General features: G+C 38.4%; 1 protein-coding gene across 1 annotated transcript in view; it reads right to left on the reverse strand.

Annotated features, from left to right (window-relative positions):
• SCG3 (secretogranin III) overlaps nt 1-23533 on the reverse strand; it is a 35864-nt gene extending 12331 nt beyond the window's left edge. The window contains exons 1-10 of the mRNA XM_039237084.1: nt 23150-23533; nt 22420-22472; nt 21883-21928; nt 21570-21785; nt 17041-17183; nt 15635-15784; nt 12305-12482; nt 9248-9364; nt 6568-6651; nt 4552-4683 (exon numbers count right to left, since the gene is read on the reverse strand). Coding sequence (XP_039093015.1) covers nt 4552-4683; nt 6568-6651; nt 9248-9364; nt 12305-12482; nt 15635-15784; nt 17041-17183; nt 21570-21785; nt 21883-21928; nt 22420-22472; nt 23150-23240 — 1210 coding nt within the window. The 5' untranslated portion in view covers nt 23241-23533. The remainder of the gene's footprint in view (nt 1-4551; nt 4684-6567; nt 6652-9247; nt 9365-12304; nt 12483-15634; nt 15785-17040; nt 17184-21569; nt 21786-21882; nt 21929-22419; nt 22473-23149) is intronic.
• Between the last annotated feature and the right edge of the window lie 808 nt (nt 23534-24341).

Consider the following 24341-nt stretch of genomic DNA (forward strand, 5'->3'; position numbering starts at 1 on the left):
AGAGAACATCCTAAGGAGGGAGCTAGACTTGGGACTTGATCTGATGAACTGAAATCAAGCTGAAATCAAGAGGTGGCCACTTAACTGACTGAGCCACCCAGGAGCCACAAAAAATGATTCTTTTCCTTTAATGTTTTATTATTTTTAAGAAAGAGAGCACACATGCAAGCCAGGGAGGGACAGAGCGAGGGGGACAGAGGATCTGAAACAGGCTCTGCACTGACAGCAGAAAGCCTGATGCGGGGCTCGATAATATGAACTGTGAGATCATGACCTGAGCCAAAGTCGGACCCTCAACCGACTGAGCCCCCCAGGAGCCCCTCAAAAGATTATTCTTAATGTAAGTCCCTGTAGAATGCAAGACTTTAAATAGTCTAACTTAACCATATTCAAAGGATTCAAATTCAGTTGGATTTTTTTACATTAATCCTAAAACAAGAGGCATGAAAACAGGCGTTGTAAATTGAAGGCTGAGATAAACTGAGGGTATTATTATTATTCCCATTCCCATTATTATTCCTATTCGTCACAGGGTCCAGCATATGCTTGGCATCGTTAATAAATATTTGCTGTGGTTCGATGGGGCCATCACCCCACATTGCAAGATCCAGACAGACTCTTTACAAACATTTCTGACAGTGTGTCTGCTTATAATTATTTTTTAAAGTAGTTTTAGCTAGATCATTACCTCATCCCTTGCTCTGCCCTGTAATGTCTTCCAACTTTGTTCTACACATTCCTGACTCATCAGTAAGGGAGATATGTGTGCATGTATGTAGCTTGTGTTACGCTTGCCTATATATTGGTTAAGAACATTCTCAAATCATTTCAAAGCTTGCTTGAGTCCTCAGAGGTAAGCATTTGTTCTTATGTTTCTTCTATAGGTCCACTTCCTGAGCATGGTACCAGGCATCCCTTCAGAATACATGTGTACTTAAAGCTGAATAAACGTCTCAGGAAACTCAGTAAGTCCTGCTTTTACCCAGGACTGCCTTTATTTTTCTGTCCAGGGGCAATAGGTGTTGTCTCAGTGGTTTTATAACAGAAACAAAATATTCTTGAGAAAAATGCGAGCAGGAGCACCTGGGTGCCTCAGCTGGTTAAGTGTCCAACTTCCTCTAGGGTCATGATCTCGTGGTTCGTGAGTTAGAGCCCTGCATCAGGCTCTGTGCTGACAGTTAGCTCAGAGCCTGGAGCCTGCTTCAGATTCTGTGTCTCCCTCTCTCTGCCCCTCCCCTGCTCACGCTTTGTCTCTGTCTCTGTCTCTCAAAAATAAATAGACATAAATTTTTTTAAAGGAGAAAAATGAGAGCAAAGCAATCGTCAATACAAAGGTATATGTCATAACATGCACTTTGGGGATTACACTTGTTTTCAAGAAATGTTGGCTCTTGGTTTAAGCTGAGGTTGTTGTTTTCTAAATTATACTAAAATCAGTTTTCCTCATCTCAGAGTAATAGGGGTCAGGGGTAGTATAAATAAATTAAATCTCCAAATAATGGAGAGGGAACTAATTTTAGCCCCAATTCCTATCCTCTTCCTAATGTTTCAGAAGAGCCATGACAAACAGTGACACTAAATGGGTGAAGATTTACTCTTTTCTGTCCTCCTTAGTATCTGATGGAATTCCTAATGAGAAAAGAAACCTAACCTCATCATTAGTTTTAAATACATCCTAAATAGGAATAGTAGACTACCAAGAATCAACTCCCTCAGATTACTCTTTTTACATGATATTTTTCTAAAACAAGCAAAAACACCTGTCAGCATCCATTCCCAGGAATATTTGCATAGTGATAGAAGATGTTATCTTAAGCACTGAGCATGCTGCCTCTGCCAGTCAAAAGTCTTAGATGGTGGCTTACTGTCTTCAGGAAATGCAAGCATTACACATGAGTTGCTCATGGAGGAAATGACCTAAGCATGCTGGTTTTCTATGGGAGTAAACTGCAGTGCTCTGTGCTGCCTACACACACACACACACACACACACACAGGAATATTATGCATCTCTAAAAAGGAAGGAAATTCTAACACATGCTACAACATATATGATCCTTGAGGACATTAAATTAAATGAAATAAGCTGGTCACACAAACACATGTACCATATAATTCCATTCATATGAGGTGCCTAGAATAGTCGGATTCACAGAAATAGAATGTAGAACCGTGGTTGCCAGGGGCTGAAGAGGGAAGGGAATCAGAAGTTTTATTTGATGTTTATAGGATTTCAGTTTTGCAGGACGAGAAGAGTTCTGGAAACGGATGGTAGTGATAATAACACAATAATATGAATATACTTAATGCCACTAAATTGTACGCTTAAAAATGGTAGTATGATCATTTTTATATTATGTGCATTTTGCTATAATTTTTTAAAAAGACATTTTAAATAGTTTACCATTCATCCAAAGTAGACCTAGGGAAGTATCAAAGCAGTGTGACTGGTCTACAGAGTCAGTAAACATGGCATGTATATTACCAATTCCACCTTCCTATGCCCATGACAACCATTACTAATTAATCGTTCCCAAGTTCTTTCCTCCTGAGCCCAGAGGCAAGATCATAACCTTTCTCAACACAGGCTACTACACCAAACAATTAGAGTTGATATGTCAGCTATGTTGATGTAGGAGACAATTGTGATGGTCTATGAAATCCATGCTAGAGAAAAAAAATACAATAATATAAAGCCTTGTAAGATAGGAAAAATCAACATGAACTTGATATGTTAGGAAAAAAATATTTTTCCTCTCTCTCAAAAAAATCCCAATGGAATAGAAGCAGTATTTTGGGCCCACATTGCTACTTATTTGAACCTATATAACCCAGGTCCAGGTCTCTATATTTTCTACAAAAAGGAACTAGAAATCTTTGAAGAGGAATTGATTTTAATCTTGGAATGAGAAAATTCAGTGAATATAGAATTAGTCTATTGTTGCCAGAGAGCAAAGATACTTTAAAAACTACTGGGCATAGTGCTAAAAGGGTAAAGGAGGAATAGGGGAGCTCCTACAGCCCAAGCTATACTAATTTGGGCATAAAATCATCACCACCACCACAATCAGAATCATTTTACATAAATGGAAAAGACTGATATTAAGTGTTAACAAAGATAGTTGTGACCTAAATGAGAAATTGTCGGTAATATTTTTGCTGTTAATAAGTTATAAGGTATTAAATACATAGCTAGTTTGCTTTTTTTTTTAACCTTATATACTGACACTGTTAAGCAGGATCTATTACCAAATATGCATGTGAACTTGTTTCTATCTACAGGATGAGGAGAGACTAGGAACCTATAAATAGGCCAAGCAGTCCCTTCAAAATTGAGAGCTATACCATGAACATGATCAGCGTTTGTGGTCTCAGGGCATCCAGAAAGGAATAAGCAAAGTCCATTAGTTCATTGCCACTAATGATTATACATAATAAATAATGAAAAGAGAGCCCCGTGGTGTATCTTCAGATGATAAAGTAGCTGAATGTCACACCTCTTCTGCCCTTGAGAGACAGCACTGGCCCACTCCCTCAGTTTCTAGGGAATAAAAGCTCTAGATGACCCTGCTAATGAGACACTGATTGGATAGGTATAAGTAACATTCCAATTATACATTAGGGGTCAATATATCATAATGGCAGAAGAATAAGGTAGGTTTAAGTCATCTGTTCACAACTTCAGGTAAAGACACTGAGTTTCAGAAGATATATTTTCCATGATATAACTAACACACTTCATAATTTAAAGGGCTAGAACCACTGGTCTATGCAACCAGATGCCACATCATGATCTGAAATAAAAGGGTTAACAACTTAGAACTTGCATCCTCATAGGGTCTTTTTCTTTTTCTTTCTTTCCCCCTACTCTGTGCCCCTCCTTGTGCTTAGGATTTTTTTCTTTAAGGATGTAGTAAATTTTCTAAAATCCTAGGAAGAAGTAAATTTTGTATCACATAAACTTACTAAGTCAGAGAAAAATTGACCCCAGGAATGTGTGAGAATGATAAAAACATAAGTTTTATAATTATTGGGCTAGTTTAATGTATATTTTTTGATTTTAAAGATATTTAGATTATTTAGGGAAATTTGATATACTGGATTTATGATTTTTAATCAGGTCCTTAAAAGTGTCTGTCACATTTCTATCACTATAAATGATTAAGGAAATTGGCTCTGTTAAATGCATAAATTTTCATGACTGTTAAATAGGTAGCATATGGCTATGTAGAGAAATATTGCTTAATAAATTAATAAATCATAGATTAGACATTAAACAATGCACAATAGCCATACGCATTCCTCTCCAATCACAAAAGTTCATTGGACAGTAAAGAGCATCAGAAGATAAAACCAATTTGCCATTCTCAGAGACTCAAGGCCATTAAAAAAGATTGCTATTCAGATAAAGACACCATGTGCTGAATCTCTTCTCTACAGATGGTGCTGATTTCGCAGATTTGGTGGGGCTGGCATTTTTTATCAACCTGTGTGTGGTGAAATTTTTTGCTTCCCCACTTTCATTGCCAACTTAGAGCTGTTAATTCCATACCTTTTGGCTCATCTGTCTTTCCTCTTGGGTTATCATCTTTTGTGGAATCTTTCAAGGCTCCATACTCCTTTTCCATCTTAGCTGCTTCTTCCTTAGTACTATCTGTTTCTTCGTGACTCTTTTCTGATGGTGCTGTAATCAGATTGTGCACTGTCGTTAGAGCCCTATTTCCTAACTATTAATCAATTTGTAATGTAGAAATAAATGTGTTGAAAGGGCCCAGTGTAAGGTTGGATCATTTTTCAGGCTGAAAGGGATCTTAGTGATTGTCTAGTCCAACTTCCTCCCCCCATTTCACAGAGGAAGAAACTGAGACCCAGGATGGGGAGAGATATGCACTGAGTTAGCAAAAGAGCGGGGCCAAAGCCCTGGCTTTCCAGATTTTGGTTGAGTGTTCTTTCCCTTCTGTTACCGCGTCATTAGAGTATAGATTATTTTCCTTACTATAATCAAGGTAGGCAGTGAAGTGGGATATGTCAGGTCCCTAAGTAAGTTTGAATCTTCATTCAAAAGTAAAATAACTCCATCATTGCTTAACGTCTCTACAATATTGCATTTTTTAAGAATACTCTATGACTCAGAGTAGCACCTAAGAATTTGGGGCTGTTGCAGGACTTCTTACCTTCTGCCTCTTTTCCTCACACTCCCTTATCCCTGGTCACCCTAACACAATGAAGAGAGTTGGACCCTTGTTGTCAAAAAGACCCTTGTTGACTCTTGTTGTCATCTTTGCTCACTTGTCACTTAAAAATAACTAATTTCCATATCAATTATACCTCAAAAAAGAAAAGAGCGAGGGGAGAAGAGTTGAAAAAAACTATATTTCCTTCTGGCAATCTTATATTGAATTTTAAAAAGTCATAAACCTTAAAGTAGCTAACCACTAGAAAAAAAAACTGCAATACATCCCTGTTGTAAATAAAATAGGAAATGTCAAGCAGTCTAACAATAAGCTCTTTTTTTTCAGTAAAAGGGTTATTACTATAGAAAAAAAAGAAAGAAGAAAGGAGTCAGTTACTATCTCATGAAAACATCCACTACTAGTGCTGCGGTCTTTCTCTATATTTAAAAAAAAATGTTAATATTTATTTTTGAGCATCAGAGTGTGAGCGGGGGACAGACATAGAGGGAGGGGAACAGAAGATCTGAAGCAGGCTCTGTGCTGACACCAGCAAGCCCGATATGGGGCTCAAACTCACAAACTGTGAGATCATGACCTGAGCTGATGTTGGACGCTCAACCAATGAGCCACCCCGGTGCCCCCTCTATAGTTTTTGATGCATCATTTTTCTTCATAGTTGCAGTATAATTTTGTTCCTTGCTTTTGTCATTAACATCATCACAGAAGGATATTTCCAAGTTATTGAAAACTATTTGAAAACATCATTTTAAAGGGCTTTATAATATTCCACGAAATATATGTATGTAACCGCTGTGAGAAGGGCACAAAATTGGGCATAAGAACTTGTGATCTTTTCTCTTTTCATTCCTACCTCCCCCATCCAAACAGGCTCCTTTGCACAGCTTGGTTCTGTGGTGTGGATGAGTGGAGATGCAGAAGTTAAGAAACCAAAAGGGGGAATCACACAATATAGGGGCACAGAATATCTCAGAGGACAGAGAAGACTTGTGAGGGGAGAACCAGTGGAGTGGACAAGTGACCAGGGATAGTGGTCTGGAGAAATTGTGCTCTTGGGAGAGAAAAAAATACTGAAAGGAAAATTTCAGGAAGAATTACTCCATTTGGGGATGTAGCCTCCTCCTTTCCCCACCAGCTACCTCCTAAGAATCTTTAGGGGAGACCTATATTTCTTTTCAATGCTTCTTGGGGTAGGTTTCTGCGCTAAGACTAGCCACAAAATAGCCAAGGTTATAGCTATTTAATCCTATAGTAGGATTTTAGATTTTAAAACTTTTTGAAATCTCTCATTGTTTATCAATGTTTATTAAAGTCATTATTTACCACTCAAAGGGTTATTGTGCTAAAAGGTAGAAAAATAGTTAAGTAAATCATACCTGGGAAAAGTTTGCTTTTATTGTCAGTAACATTTTTTTCTAGCTTGTTCTTGGTCTGAAGAGCAATAGTTTCGTCCAAATTTTCTAGAGTGAGAAGCAGAAAAAATATAATTTTATTTTCTGAAAGATGATATCAATTGTTTAATCATCACCAGAAATATCACAAAGCAATTCTACAATATTAACACTGTGATTAAGATACTGTGATATGGATTTTATTTCTAGGAATCCACTATTCCATACTATTTGAGATCCTTAATTCAGCCTCCTATTTAGTTATTGAAGAAGTCTCTTCCACATCTCTGTGGGCACTGCTAGAACATGTCCAGGGTTGAAGCCTTTAATGGACACCTATGGTCTGGGCTTCCTCAACACTTTCTGTAACTACACCTTGATTGTCCTTTAGAGAATCCAGACCTTTCCCATTCTCAACATATTTCCCTCAAGTGGGGCTTAATAACCCAGGCCTAGTTCTTCAGGGTCTATACCCTCCCCCCTGGGCTGAGTGATTGGTTCAGAGAGGAACATGTGATACAAACCAGGCTAATGAGATCCAATGGTAGGACCACTGGGAGAAAGAGGCTCTTTTCCTGCCAGGATTGCTGTACTGTGAGGATGGAGACTGCCAGCCATCTTTTTTTCACAGGGGAGAAGTTTGTTGGGAATGAACCAACATATGGAAAGTCAATCCTGGGAGATGGGGAAGGGTAGATTCCTTACACTGTTGGTGACTTTACAAACCTAAACTCAGACTATCCCCACCCCTGGACTCCTCAGTTACATGAGACAATGAATTCTATTCCCATACCATACTGGAAAGCACAGCTATAAATAATAGCAGAAATATCTACCTTGCACTTAAGCCTTGTGGCATTTCTAATCTATTTCCATAGGATGAATGACTTAAGTATGAAATTTCTGAGTTACAAGGTGTTGGTATGAAGCAATGATTGATCTGAAACAATGTCTTTGATCTGTTGAATAAAATAGATCATAAAGTCCTATGTATAACATGAGCCCATTTTTTTGTTAAACAAGATAAAACAAAGAAACAACAAAGGTATATAGGTGTACACACACGCACATACACACACACCCAGAAAAACATCTGGACGAATACAAACCAGAATGTCACCTGAGTGCTGGTATCATGAATGACTTTTTTACTTATTTTTAAACATAATTTTGCATTGACTGATTTTTAAAAAGGAATATGTTCTTTTATAATCAGAAAAAAAACAGTAAAAGTATTTTCATGTGGAAAAAAATGAAGTTCATAGAGAGTAATTCTAGATTATTATGTCCTGTGAGATTTTCTCTTCTGTTTAATTCGTTCTCTATCAGAGATCAGAGTAAGGGGCCATGAGGTCACCTTCTCCAAAGGACATTAGAGATAAATGGTACTTGTTGATTAATTAAACCAAGCACAAAAACAAAGGCTTTTTTTTTTTTAAACAACCTGCATGCACAAAGAACATCCAAGCTTATCCACAAAGTCCAAAGAATCAAAGGTCAGCAAACTTTTTCTGTAAAAGGCCAGATGGTAAATATTTCTGGCTTTGTGGGCCATATGGTTTCTGTTGCAACTACTCAACTTGGCCATTGTAGCATAAGAGCAGCCATAGACAGCACGGAAACAAAGGAGTGTGGCTATGTGCCAGTAAAACTTCATTTATGGCCACCGAAATGTGAAATTGATAAAATTTTACCTTTTTTAAATTAATAAATATTTAATTTGTTTACACCCAATGTGGGGCTCAAACCCCAAGATCAAGAGTAACACACTCTACTGACTGAGCCAGCCAGGTGCCCCTTTATATAGTTTTCTAGTGTCACAAAATACCATTCTTGTTTTGATTTTTTCCAACCTTTTAAAAATGTAGAAGTAACTCTTAGCTTGTGTGCTATAGAAAAATAGGCAATGGGCCAGACTTGATCCATGGGCAGTAGTTTACCAGCCCTATTATAGTTCACAACATCCTTTATTTTACAAATACAGAAACTGAGGCCCTGCAGGGTGAGTGCCTTGCCCCACGGGAGAGAACTGGTCTGTGGCAGAACTGGACCAGGAGGCACACCTTCTGCTGCCTAATCGAATGCTCTTTCCTTCCCACCACACAAAATCGACTCTTTTAGTCCTAACCATCCAAACACAATCGAAAAAAAGAGGTCAAATTTTTTTTTTTTTTTTTTTTTTTATTTCTAGGAGAGAGAGAGACAGCGTGAGCAGGGGATGGTCAGAGAGAGAGGGAGTCACAGACTGAAACAGGCTCCAGGCTCCGAGCTGGCAGTCAGCACAGAGCCCGACACGGGGCTCGAACCCACGAACCGCGAGATCATGACCTAAGCGAAAGTCGGACGCTCAACCGACCAAGCCACCCAGGCGCCCCAAAAGAGGTCAAATTTTAATGAAATTATCTCCGTGGAGATATTAGAAAATGTTAATAAGACAAAATATAATAAATTTGAAATGTTTGTACTCAAGCTGCATCTAAAGAATTGAAAACATCCGGTTAATTTTATTTTTTGCATTATCAAGCTGGGCAATTCTGGTTACTCAGACGATTCAGGCTATTTTGGCATGAATGATCAAATCTGCGAGGTGATTATTGCCTAATCCCTAACTGACTTTGGACAATGAAAACTATCACAGTGAAAACAAAACAGATAGGACTCTCACCAAGGTAGGAAACACCTTCTTCTGGAGATATTGTTCCATACTTTACCATCATCTTCACAAAGTCAATCAAGGTTTTCATGATCGTAATCAGTGTTTCTTTCTCTTTTGCCTCTTTTTCTATATAAAAGGACAAAAGAATTTTTAAAAAACTAGTGGCACATAGCTTCCTCTTTGTGCCAATTTATGAAGTACAGCATCTGATAGAAATATTTTTTCCCACATTTATAGCTGAACCCACATATATAATTTACAAAAAGTATAATAAGACTTGATTGGAAATATAGGATAATGTACAGGTATACTGAGCTTTTTCAGAAATGGGCAATTATAGGGGCGCCTGGGTGGCTTAGTCGGTTAAGCGTCCGACTTTTGCTTAGGTCATGATCTCGCGGTTCGTGGGTTCGAGCCCCGCATCGGGCTCTGTGCTGACTGCCAGCTCAGAGCCTGGAGCCTGTTTCAGAGTCTGTGACTCCCTCTCTCTCTGACCCTCCCCTGCTCACGCTGTCTCTCTCTCTCTCTCTCTCCTAGAAATAAATAAAACATTTAAAAAAACACAAAAACATACAGCCTGAGTAAAGAAAACTCGGTTGGTCACCAATCTTATCATTTTCTTTTTGAGTTCATATTACCTCAGGTTGCAAGCTGTCTCTTTATCATCTACTCAATTAATAAAATATTTTAAAGTAAATCTTTTTAGATAAGTTATAATTGCCCGTTTCTTTTTTTTTTTTTTAATTTTTTTTTAAATGTTTTTTTATTTATTTCTAGGAGAGAGAGAGAGAGAGAGACAGCGTGAGCAGGGGAGGGTCAGAGAGAGAGGGAGTCACAGACTGAAACAGGCTCCAGGCTCTGAGCTGGCAGTCAGCACAGAGCACGACGCGGGGCTCGAACCCACGAACCGCGAGATCATGACCCAAGCGAAAGTGGGACGCTTAACCGACTAAGCCACCCAGGCGCCCCTCAGGCTGTATGTTTTTGAGAGCAAGAATGGCCTGTTTCCATTAATCAAACTTAATATTTGAAAATAAAACATATATGTGTCTTTATTTTTTAATGTGAGCTTGATTCTTTTAATAGCAGTATATACCACTTTCTAAACTTTATTTCATTTGAAAGAATATATGCATGTAGTAAAAATATTCTAATAGTACAGAGTTAAATAATAGTGAAAAGAACATTTTCTTCCTACCCCCCAACTCCTACTCCCTCTGGTAACCACTATTAACTGTTTCTGAGAAATCTTCATAGTTGGCATACCGTTCTGCATCTTGATAGAAAAAGATGGCTGATCATTCCATAGTTCCGAATATATATGTATAGAATATAAAATTTTTAAAAATTTCCATTTTTGAAGAAAGGTACTATAGGAGAGCACATTTTACCTATTTTTTAGTGGCCATGAAGGATTTCTTCTAAATACTCCAAGCCTTTCCCTCCATTTTTTCATCCTTCCCACAGATGAAGTTGGTAGGCAAGAGCCATTAGTCTACATTTATTGACTGATAGGAATTTGGGATCTTTTTTTGCTCCCCTGGAACAGTGGAAGTCAGGGACCTGAGAAAATGCATGCTCTGTAGAATCAAACTATCCTAAGGATTGGCTGTTCCAAGAATTAGACTTAGGATAGGGAATGAGCAAGTCCAATTTTGGCTCTCACACTATGCTGCATTCTACAATCCTTACAATCCAGTCTTTACCAGTATCAGAAATATTTTGGATCTTGACCTGTTTTATTCTTTCTCCATTGGTTCAGACCTTGGGTGAGAAACATGGGTACTATCAAAGACCTTAGTGTAAGTATTTAAATTAAAATTCTATAAAAATAAAAGAAAGTATGAGGTCAAGGAAACTAAAAGATAAAATAAGTAAAACAAATAAAATAAAAAAATATTCCATATAGTGGACTCTTTCAAATATCATGAAATCCCCAAGGTTGGGAGGGAAGAAAGATGAGAAAGGAGATGGGGAAGAAATCCTGGAAAAGCACTGGCAAATAACTGCAGCCATCACATTATTTGCTCAAGGTCACATCTGTATAGGTGTTTTGTGTCAAGCTGATGCTCATCACTAACAAGAAGTGATTCACCAAGATGACAAAAGGTCTGAGCTGGGCATTTGCCATCCAATGGGACAACATGGCTCAAAATGGACCCTCAAGATGTATAAGCCCTGCAGACACTGGCAGAAGGGCTGGTGCCATCTGGCCAATGTCTGGAATTGAAGGATAATGGGTGTTCTCCAGAAATGAAAGCACACTCTAAGGTCACTTCTTGGGGAAATATTTATTACAAATTTTCAATCTGGGGCTGAATCTTTGAAAAGGGAGAGGAAAAGCCAGAAGGCAGTGCAGAGCAACTGTCTGGACAATAACAACAGAAAATTTGCCCATCGTTATCTTCCTTGAAGATTAATCAAAATGAAAGATGAATTGAAATCTTCAGTTAACTTATTTTGATATACATGTATGAGAAAAGAACAAGGCACATTAAGGACTTTGTGTTTTTAAAAAATATCAGTTTTTTAAACTGCCATGGTCCAATGCTTAGTTCACTTTAACTCATTTTAAGACTGAAGCTGAAAGTATCTAAAAAGCAAAAATCTGAATCATTTTTAAGGGATAATTATGTTATACACATTGTTCCCACTAAGAGAGGAAAATGAATACAGCATTTAAAAAAAAAATTTACAATAAGATTTGAGGCTGAGAAGGTCAGGCAGGGACATTGAATTCCCTCCTCATCTGCACAGGGCTCACCTCAATGTCCCAAACACAGCACATGTTCAGTAACTGTTTGCTGAACAAATAAATGAACCCTCTGTTAACAAGAAGATTAAATTATCCTGAAACTCCACCTTTCCTGATTATCCTTTCCTAAATATTTCCATGACTAGCATACTTCTTTTGAAAAAAAATTGACGTGAACTCTTTTCTCTGAGGTTACAATATATGTCATTGAAGATTGCATTTAGAAACTAAAAACAGGAAGAAAAAAACCTCACCCACACATTTCCTAGAATTATTGTTTCTATTCCACATGGTCAGAAAACAGTGTTTACCTGAATCAATACTTTTCAGTAGTGCGTAGAAGTTTGGGAAATATTGGAGTTCCTCAAAGTTGTCTTCATTGTAGATTTTAGTTCTCCTTTCCAAGCCATTTGTCAAGGTTAAGGTATTAGATACTGTTTCATCATTTTGTCCATTAGTAAAACCATCTTGAATTGCTGCCATTGGAGTCTACATTGGGGGAAAAGAATCAATAAAAAAATAAACATTTTCTTAGAGCTAATTATACCCCAGCTTGCTTCTGTCATCCTTGGTGCCCTTGAATGTGAAGTGCAAGAATACCTCCTCCTTTCCAAGCTCCTGCAGGATCAAACCCTTTTCCAGGCATATGGGCATCTAGCCACACGGAAAGGTCACTGGGGCTGAGAGAAATATGCTTCACCTGAGGACCCTGGCTCCTGCTCCTGGAGAATAGACAGGGAATTTCTAGGCTCCTCCTTGGCCAAGTTCCCCTCTATCAGTTCTCATGAATGTCTCCTCCTAAAACTGCCTTTTACCAAGTAGAGGAACTTTGAAGTCACAGAATCTGTGGTGTCAAGATATAGGAAAGCATGTGAGAACACCTAATAGCAGCAGAGCAGTAACACCTTGGGAACTTTTCCATGAAATTTTAAGAGCTATTTGGAAGGGTACACAGGATACTTTTCTCCCAGATCTGATCCATTTCCAGAGTTCTGCTTCTTGGTTAATGATCCAACACCCATTCAGCGGGCTAAAGAGAAATTTAAGAGCCTTCCTTGTCACTTCCTCTTCATTTCCTCTATCTAATGCATCAGTAGCCTTGTTGGCTCTACTTTTAAAATTTATCCCAAATTTGGACCTTTCTCTCTTTCTCCATTACCTGGCTCTAGTCCAAGCTGCTTTCGTCTCTTACCTTCTAACCATTTAACATCAACCACTTTCAATCTATCCACTGTATTTCCCATGTTATAGCCAGAGTTTTCTTTTTACAAGTATGGTCATGTAACTCCTTTGCTTAAAATCCTGCAGTGTTTTCCCATTGGTCCTACAATGAAGATCAGAATCCAAGGCCCTGCCTGGTCTGGCCTGGGTCCACCTTCCCCAGCTTCTCTCTCACTACACTCTGTGTGCCAGCCACTCTGCCCTTGTTGAAGATACTTGGATATTCACACATTCTTCTCTACACACTGCCTCTCACATTCACAGCCTTCAGTTTTTGCCTCAAGTCACTTCCTCAGGGAAGGCTTCCCTGAGCCTAAGTCCAGAAGAGGCTCCCTTTTTATGAGATCTCATAGAGCCATGTTTCCTTCTTCAGATTACTTGAAGCAGTTGTAGTGAAAATATGTGAGTATTTGAAGACCATCTACTTCTTCCATTAGACCTTAAGCTTTGTGAGAGCAGATCTTTTTGAAATAAGCATTGCATCTCCAGTGCTTGGTTCATAATTGGTACCTCAATAAATATTTATTGAATGAATTAACATTTTGTTTGCATCGATGCATTTAAATGATGTGAGCAAAAGGTCAAGCATATGAATGTTTTAGAGATGGGTGAAAAAGGAGTATGAAATGTGGAGAAACGGGCACCCTCCTACACTGTTGGTGGGAATGTAAGCTGGTGCAGCCCCTCTGGAAAACAGTGTGGAGGTTCCTCAGGAAACTAACAATAGAACTCCCCTATGACCCAGCAATAGCACTGCTAGGAATTTACCCAAGGGATATAGAAATGCTGAGGCATAGGAGCACATGTACCCCAATGTTCATAGCAGCACTCTCCACAATAGCTAAAACATGGAAAGAGCCTAAGTGTCCATCAACAGATGAATGGATCAAGAAGATGTGGTTTATCTATATGATGGAATACTACATGGCAATGAGAAAGAATGAAATCTGGCCATGTGTAGCAACATGGATGGACCTTGAGGGTGTTATGCTGAGCAAAATAAGTCAGGCAGAGAAGGACAAATATCATATGTTTGCACGTATAGGAGGATTAGGAGGAACTTGACGGAGGAACAAGGGGGAGTAGAAGGGGGGAAATGGTGGGGGAAAGGGAGAGAGGCAAACCATGAGAGACTCTTGAATGCTGACAAAAACTGAGGACTGATGGATGTGGGGGGGAGGAGGGATGGGCATGGAGGAGGGCACTTGTGGGGATGAGCACTGAGTGTTATGTGGAAACTAATTTGACAATAAACTATTTGTAAAAAAAAAAAAAAAAGAAAAAGGAGTATGAAAAAGGAGCAAATGCTTAGGAAAATACAGTAGCTATGTCACTTTCGGTTTGGATGATAAGCTTGAGTGAATGTCATGAGTCCTTTGATAAATCAAAAATGTTTTGGGTGGATCTTCAAAAGCTGTTTTAACAAAATGAAAGCTGGTGGAGATTGGAAGTAGGGAGAGCAAAAGAGAGCTGTTATGCTATCTAGTAAAAAAAAATTCCAGACCCGATTTCTGTTTTCTAGCCTCCTCTAAAAGAGGATTGTAAACCTAAACACTCCTTTTCCTTGTATTTGGAATGAGAAGTTGGAGGGGATGAGGAGCCATGGGGTCTGGGTGCTCTGGTGGAGAAAACAGGAGAGGTGAAGAGTTTGATTTTTTTCTTTATGTAACCCTCTGTGGTCAGCTCATCTAGAGTTTTACAGGGAATTCAAAGAGGGGAGAAAGATTTTTGTAGCTTGGCTGATACAGAAGAAAAGATGAAGAAGCATAGAGTCCAGGGAGGGGAAGGAAGGATGAATGACTAGTCCAAGTAAAGGACAGTTCCAGGCCTCTGAACCAAAAAAAAAACCCAAAAAAAACAAAAAACAGGAACGAGCAGTTGGAAGAGCATAGGATATAATGGCAAAGCATATTCAGGCAACTAGCGCTGGGGAATATACAGGCTGGTTGTGGCAGGGGACCAAATCAACCCAAGTTTCTTTTTTTGGGATCTGGAGGCAGATGATGACATTCTGTGAACAGAAGTTGAATACCGAAAGAGCTGTGAAATATTCGGTTCCAGTCCACTGACATTATACAAGCAGTTGTTTTGTAGAATGGTTATAACATTTCCATATAGCATTATGGATTAATTTACTGTGGAGTATAAGATGTAACCTTTACTATAACATAATATAACCTGTATCTTCATTTTCAACAGAGTTGATTTATATATTTTAACTTATTGATATTTTCTGAGTATATATTTTATGTGGGTTAAATGTGTCACATACCCCAAGTATTCTTTGGCATCAAGTGAGGTATTACTTATATACAGTTATATTAATTATATACAAATACAAGTAAACACATACACACATTCATACACATGCATATATACACATATCCATAACATATGCATATGAATTCACATATACATACCACTTTCTCTGGTATTTTTCCAGCCCGACTCTCAGTCACACTTGTGGGTTTATTAGATTCCTCCTCATAAGTATTGGCTTCCTTTGAGATCAATTTTTGTAAAACCTCTGCTACTTCATCTTCTAGCGTGTGTGCCTGGCTTTCTGTGATCTGTTAAAGAGTAAAAACATGTATTACTATTATTCTCATATTTATGATTTAAAAATCTAGATGAGGGGCACCTGGGTGGGTCAGTCAGTTAAACATCTGACTTTGGCTCAGGTCATGATCTCGTGGTTTGTGAATTCGAGGCCCGCATCAGGCTCTGTGCTGACAGTCTGGAGCCTGCTTCAGATTCCAGGTCTCCGTCTCTCTCTGCCCCTCCCCCACTCGTGCTCTGTCTCTCTCTGTCTCTCAAAAATAAATAAAAAACATGTAAAAAAGCTTTTAAAAATATAGACTAAACTCTGTACTGGAAGACATTTTTATACAATGAGAGACTCTTTTGGTCCCTCTTTCTAGATAACCCATGTTTATGCCTCTATTTGTTTCTGGCCATTCTAATGACTGCCCCAGAACTCCTGGGAAAAAGTGCCTTTGGGCCATGCAAGTGACTAGTCCTGTCTGTTGGAATCCATGGAACACTTATTTTAAGAAACATCTTGAGGGTTATTTCTCAATCGTCAGCTGCAAGTCATGGCTAGGTAACCTCTGTAACAGGCAAATTTAGGACCCTAGTGAAGTCTGTCAGGGCTGCATAAGGGTTGGGAGCCAGGCAGTGGGAGGATCAAAGTAAATTGCTTACAGTTTCCCAAATGTGGCATGCCTTTGCTCCTGTTACTCTCTTCTCATAACTCACGTATCTTTTACTGCTGCTGGTTAAATCCTAATGATCCTTTACTAAAAAAAGGTTTTATTTATTTTTGAGAGAGAGAGCACAAGAGGGGGAAGGGAAGAGAGAGTGGGAGACAGAGGATATGAAGTGGGCTTCACGCTGACAGCAGGGGGCCTGATAACGGGGCTTGATACCATGAACCATGAGATCATGACCTGAGCCGAAGTCAGATGTTCCACCGACTGAGCCACCCAGGATATCCCTAACTGTTTTAAGCTGACTTCAAACACCTCCTTCTCTGAAGCAGTTCCTTATTGGCCAATTGGATATGACTGATCCTCTGGCATGCTGAGTCTTTTATGGTTCTGATGGAGCTTGAATCATGGATATGTATGTATTTGTGTAGCTCTTCTGGTAGACTGTAAGTTCCTAGAGGGAAAGAATGTTGTCATATTTGTCCTCAAAACCTACAGTGCCTAATATAAAGTAGATATATTATAAACACTTGGCTACAACTTGGGTCACATGGCTTGGCTTCTTAGCAAATTCCAAGCTATACTAAGAAATGCGTTTATTCTCATGCATGACTTACTAGGCCAAGATTCAACAGTTTAGAAACAATCTTGTCAAATACTCCTCTGTCATTTTCCTCATAAATCCTGGTAGCAATTTTCTGGACAATATCTTCAGCAGTTAAAGGAGTTCCATCTAGTTGATGAAGGCCATCTGGATCATCTAGACAAAGATATCACAGTTTCACATCATAGTTATCATAGACCTATTTCAGGATCATATTATACTTATAATCTATACCTTGTTCTTATACACTTAGATATATTTGGAATGTATTTATGGTGCTGCTTGGTTCACATAAATTGTTGGTTTGAAAAAATTTTGCTTAAAGGTAACAACCTAGGATGATCATGGAAATTCTGAAATCTTCTTATGTGACTGTAACAAAAAGGAAGACACCACAAAAGGCCTCTCTATTTTTTATTCTCACTAATAACACAAACAAGATTATACTTCTAAATTTTACAGTATGCCACATTTATATAGTATGCCATATTGTTCAAAGCATCTACATATTATATAATTTGATATTCCATTTCCACACAAGGAGTAGACTGGTAATATCCACATGTATATATCTTCTGCTGGCAAATTCCTGGGCTGAGGGTGGGGGACCCTGCCTCACACTCAGAATCAGAGAGAGTGTATTAAAGATTTTACCACTTAACTGGAATATTTACTTCTAACTGAACATGTGTCAGAACTCCTTTATGGAAGACAGTTTAATGGGATAAACCCCTTATTCCAGAGAATAGGGAACTTACCTTATGTGTATGAAATTTAAACTTTTAAAATGAGACAACAGATTTGAACAAAGCAATATGTAAATCTATGTAAATCTCTGCAGAGAAGTTTGCAAATATATATCCTTGGCTTTCCCAGGAATACACCTGGCAGCATTACTTCAGAGTAAAGCAAGAGCCCATCCTGAGGGATGGACACAGTAGGGTTGGTGGCATGTCCAAGAGAACTCTCAGGGAATCAGTTGGTCAAACAATATGTTAACATGTGTGAGTTTACAAGGCACTTTTTTCCTCCTGTCACCTCTAGACAGACTTGAAAGATCGGAATTTTAGTCCATGATACCACTTATTGTTTACATATCCTTGGATCACTGTAAAGGGAGATAATAAGATTATCTGTTTCATGGGATTCTTATGCAGATTAGATGAAATAAGATGGAAATGCACCTTTTAAATTGCAAAGTACTATATGAAAGCTAAATATATATGTATGTGTATATATATATATATATATATATGTATGTATGTAAATGTTATCTTCTAGAGAAATGGAAATGGAGTCTCTGGTCAAATTCTGCCCTAATTATTCTGATCATATTTACTCAAAGAAAGAAGAGCCTAATATTTCTAATCTGATTCTGTCCTTTTCTTCCATGGCTTTGAGGATTCAGACAAGGAGTTTTACTCTCGTGACCTTTCTTCCAGAATCTATATACCAGAAGATATATGCTGCCTTAGGCAGAACAGTTTCTTGTTGTCTGAAAAGAAGCTTAGGAAACTGAGGAAGGTGATTATAGGTAGAGGACTGGAAGTTTCCTGATAGTATATTATTGCTGAGTTGTCAACCAATCCATTAGCTATGAGCCTGTTGAGCTCTGTGTACCACAGTGACCAATAAGCAGAAAAGACCCTAAGAAAAAAACCCGTAAAATCAGTTCCCCTCCTGACTAACTGAAAATTGGGTTCATTATCCATTTTTTTCAGGAGCAGAGACTATTATTTAGGTCTGATGCTTCCATTTGTGGGTTGCAAGACAGACTCTAGGGAATATGTGAAGCAGAAACTACCCAAGGTCTATGCAGTGGTGGAAAAATTTATTTCTCTTCCCACTTAATCCCTCAGGATCTGGAAAAAAGAAGCTCACTGGTTGCCTGCTAGAGCTGGAAAATAACTGAGATGACTGTTTTCCAGTTCATTTACTTCATAACAGGGAGAACATAAGCAACACTCTGAAGAAACAGCCTCTTCGCTCTGCTGCACTGCTGTATTCTCCTGAGCCAGGAACGTAGGACTCCACTAGAAGACCTTTGCTACATGGGGCTAATAGTGGACCACTTGGGCATTGCTTCTTGCCTTCCACTGATTTTCCCTGGCTTCTCTAAAGTGGACAGAATTTCTCAGAGTGACTTCTTTATTGTTCATGAAGGGGTATTTTATTCTCTTGTATATACCCTCAGAGGGAAACCAAACATGAGTTCAACATTCATAACTTTTTAAAATCAGCTACAACATTCTAAGTGGATGTAAAAGTCATCATCTCCCCAGTTACATTTTGAACCCTTAGTCTCTATTATGGCACTTGACATTCATTTGTCCAGTACATTTTTGTTAAAGTCTTAATATAAGCCTGAACTGGAAACAGGCTGATAAATAGTTTAGGCATGATACCTGACTATACAGAGCTAACTATCTAGTTCATAGGCTGCAACATAGCAATTGCTCAATAGATGTCTGTTTGGTGAATACACTCAGGAGTCCTGAAGCACTACTTCATAAAAAAATACTTGGAAAAGTCTTGAATCACATATACTGTAGAAACCACAGAAAAGGAGAAGTGATGGGTTCTATAGCCCATCTGGAGGTGTGAAAGTACCCTGCAGAAGTTCAGCTTCCTTACTCTCCCTTCTAGTATATGAGTCTACATGCCTCTGAGGTTCCAGTTAACTTGGTGTTCCCAAACCTACCTGGTACCAGGATTCCCAAGGTATGAGAGGAGACCAGTAATTCACTCATAGGCCACTCTCTCCAACAATCTTCTCTATAATTTCAGGTGGACTTGAAATGACTCCTAGGGTAAACCTAGAGCTGTCAGGACTAGTACTTGGTAGTTCTGAACCCGTTTGGGATGGTAATAAAATGTTGAACAATTTAAAAATAAGTTACTCAGATTAGTGATTGGATCACAAACAGACCTGTGCCTCTGCCTGCTCATACAACCAGTTTGACACAAAATGTAGTCAGATAAACATTAGACTACTTTTAAAAATTATTAAATCAAATGGTCAGTTCAGTCAAAGTGGTTAAAATTGTTTTGTATGCAGCTATACCCAGTGTCTATTTCTAGTCTAAACATTTTAGGGTAAAAGTAAAATTCAAGAGAAATTTCCTAGAGTCATCTGCAATATGAAATGTTTCAAAATATAAACCATCTCCCTTATCCCATTCATATACAACACACTTCTGAATTTTCCTCAGGCCGTGATACCCAATGAAAGTCAAATTAACTTGGTATTGTGTTCTGACAGAGGTAAGCAGCATTATGCTCTTGTGGCCATAGAGCAGAATAAGAACATTAAGGAAAATCTGTAGTCACTCTTAAGCAGTGGTCCTCAGCACAGAAAACACACTCTCTTCATCAATGCTTCGGTACAATAGTTTATTTATTCCCTTGTATGTTATTTGCTCATTCATTTACTCATCTATTCATGTAGTCAATTCATAAGCTTTCAGACACTGGGGCTAAGATGTTTCTGTACTAGTGAAGTTTTCAGTTTATTTAAGGAGAAAGACATAAATCATAAGTAGACACACTTAGGAATGTAAAATTACAAATTGCATTAAGTGTCATGAGAGAAAGGAACAGGTTTCTATCAGATCATGTGTATTGGATGAACACAGAAACCCATCCTTTGCAGGATTATGGAGGCCACATTAAGGCTTTTGGTTTTTATCCCAAGAGAAATGGGAATCTACTAATGGGTTTTATGCAAGAGTGTCAATTTTATACTGCTATGAGTTGGAGATGAGCAGAGTGGATGCCGGAAGATCCATTAGAAGATTTTGCTGTAGTTCAAGTGAGACATGATTAAAGTTTGGATAAGGGTGGTGGTGATCAAGGATAGAGGAAAAAACCCTCTATATAGTTTATATATATATATATATATATATATAGTATTATATTGTATTATTGTATTGTATTGTATGTATATATATAGTATGGTATTATATGTAAAAGTACTGGTTGCCTGCTGGAGCTGGAAAATACCGAGATGACTGTTTTTCAGTCACATATACTGTTTCTATATAGAGAGATGGAGAGATAGATAGTCTGGGCTAGTGTTATGGGACTTTAGGCTATAGATGGTAATTAAGGCCATGGAAAGGTTAGAATGACCTAGGGAGAAAGATCTGACTAGGAAGAGAACATTGAAAGGAAAATAATGGATATTTCACCTTTTGTGGGGAGTATTTTATTGATTTAATTAGTTGAGAATTAAGATTTTTTTCTTTGTACTCACAGTTAAATTGGAAAGTTAAAATGAATTCAATAACATAAAACATAGCAGATATAAATTGCTTTCAAAGCATCAGTAAATGAACCTTAAAAAGAAAATAAAATTTGGGCTTCTGTGGAGCTTAGACCTCACAGAAAAAAATTGGGCTTTCTCTTAATTTGGGTCCTGACTAATAAAGGACTATGCACGTATAATGGCCCTTTTGAAAATGTAAGACTTTCTCTTAACCTACAAAGGGAACACTCCAAGTTAGAGTAAATAGGAAGCAAAAGTTGTTTTTCCTCATTTACCTTGAAATTTATGATTCAATCCACTCTTAGTAGAATCATAATCATCAATCAGTCTTCGATTCTTGGTTGAATCAATATCTTCCACATTCAATTTATTATCATATGGGGAGCTTCTTATGGATTGTCTCTCTCTCTCAATTTTTTCCTTTTCTGTTATTGCCTTTAGCAGGTTCAAGTTATCAACAAAGGAATAATTGCTTTCACCTGGCTGGTTTTCTGGAAGAAAAGCCCCCAAGCCCAACACATCCATTTTAGTTAAGATTTTCATAACCTATATTATTTAAATTATGATATCAACATAATTTCTTTTTACCTGGAGGGTATGTTTTTTTAATCTTGTCTGCTTCTGCTTCAGCAATCTGGGAAGCAAATTAGATATAGACCTGGTTTTAAATCATTGCTCCATCACTTACCAAATATGATAGCTAAATGCTTCAATCTCTGTGAGATTTAGTTTTCTTATTTGAAAATGTAGATAATAATTTTCGCTTCAAAGCACTGCCATAAGGATTAGATGAGATAAAATAAAGGGCAGATGGTCTATAAATATTAATTCCCTTCTGTAATATTGGTGAGAGATAAATCTCAGATAAATTAAGCAGTCTTACAATAGAATGGATATGATGTTGAGCTTGCTGGGTTATTATACAGTCAGTTCTATGTATTATACATAATTCTATGTATATAACTGTCAAACTTCCAAAACTATATTTTCAATCCTAATTTCTGTCTATTTATTATTAAGCTCTTTAAGTTTGTGAATTCAAATGGCTAAAATGTTACAGCACAATTACATTAAATATAACTAAAGTAAAATGAAATAGTATTTATAATTTTACTTTTGACCTACCTGTTCATTCAAAGGTCTTTCTGCACTTAATTCACTATTATGTAGAGGTTTGTCTAGAATAAACAAACATAAATATTATTTAATTGTGCACTGGAAAGACACACTATGTCTCTTACTACATAAAATCTCCAAAAAAAGAAAAACAAATAATAGGATAAATGTTTTTGGATGACTGTGGAAAAAAACTATGCATTAACAAAGATAACCAAGATAATACAATAACAATATTTACCAAGGTTGCCTTGCTTATTATCCTGGTGTACTTCCTAATAGAATTGCACTTTTAAATTTCTGCCCAGAAATCTAATATATAGTTCTAACACTTGGATTACCAGCTATTTTCAACTAGATAAAGCATAATTTGAATTGGCATTATTAGCATATTAAAAGCTGTTTTATCATATACTGCACATATTATGAATAAAGTACCAGAGAAAAACAAACAAACAAAAAACAGGCCACTTTGTAAGGCGGAAAAATCACCCCCTATCCCTGTTTCAGAATAAGGTTATTTCAAAACAACCCATGTTATTACTGTCTCATTCAGAAATTGTAGGGGGAGAAAAATCTGTCTTCCAGCTCCAAATTCGAACTGATTTCTCTGTCAATATGCACGGATACTATCTGATCAGAAAACGAGACAAGTTGATTGACAGTTCACGGGATTATGCCAAGCTTTACCTTTTCGTGGCGAAATAAAAGGGAAATGGGAAGAAAACTGTCCACGTACCTTGGCTGCCTCCCGGTTTGGGGAAAGCTTGAACTGGGCTGCTTTGGAGCACCAACACCAGAATCCAAGTGCCGGTCCAAAGGAACCCCATTCTTCCTCGCTTGGCTTCAGATACAGCCTGGCGCCGGGCTCCCTGAGCTGTGGCTTTTGTTATGAATGAAAAGGGGGAGTAAAAACAGGAAGAGCTAGGAGGGAGGGTGAAAGGACGGTGAGTGGCAGAGACCCAGCGGCCGGTGGAGCTCTGCGCGGCTAGAGTAAAGCAATTAGAGAGGCTCCAGGCGCTGGGGAGTCAGGTCCTCAGGTGGAGGAGAGCGCTGTCCGCCCCGTGGGTGCTGAAGTTCCTGTGACGCGAGCCGGCCGCCTGTCCGCTAGGGCGTAGCCTTACTCTCCTTCCTTGAGAGGAAGTGAGGAAGGAAGCGCATGCTCCTTGAGAGCTAGAGGCGGGAAGGGATGGCGTCAGCGACACCAAGGCTACTCCAATCCCCTGAGAATGTAAGGGGGGAGGGGAGACTGGCAGGCTAGCGTATTTTCTGTGCCGCAGTCTTACGGGCGCTCCTGCGCTCAGGGTCACCTGGATAGCCAGGAGCTTGGACGTCATTGTCTAACTTTCCAACTAAACGTTACATCAAGGAACAAATGCCTTCCCTGCTTTTGTACCTGTCAAGGAGAGAGAAACTTGCATGAAGGTTTTTGTTTTGGGATAGTTCTGGGATATATGCCCCAGAATTCCTTCTTTCTGTTCCACCTGCTGTACCCAAAAGGTAGATGTAATTCTTACATACATCCTTAGAGCAGGCCTGCCTTTGTGATTTGAGTTGACATACAAAACGTCCCTCAGTACTCCTATTTCTGTCTTAGCTCTATGTAGTCTTTTGAATTGAGAAATTCAAGAAACATTCTTTCAAATAGTCAGATTGCTGCTACACGTTCTTTTATTAATTTTTTAAAAAGGTTTATTTTTGAGAGACAGAGCATGAGCGGGGGAGGGGCAGAGAGAGAAGGAGACACAGAATCGGAAGCAGACTCCAGGCTCTGAGCTATCAGCAAACAGCCCAACCTGGCACTTGAACTCTCGAACTAGGAGATCATGACCTGAGCCAAGTCGGTGACTTAACCGACTGAGCCACCCAGATGCCCTTGCTGCTACACATTCTTACTCTCTTAGATGCTAAAGCAGAACTAAAAAAAAAAA

The sequence above is a fragment of the Hyaena hyaena genome, unplaced genomic scaffold (assembly GCF_003009895.1).
Source record: "Hyaena hyaena isolate Hyena2069 unplaced genomic scaffold, ASM300989v1 scaffold_120, whole genome shotgun sequence".
NCBI classification, from domain to species: domain Eukaryota; kingdom Metazoa; phylum Chordata; class Mammalia; order Carnivora; family Hyaenidae; genus Hyaena; species Hyaena hyaena.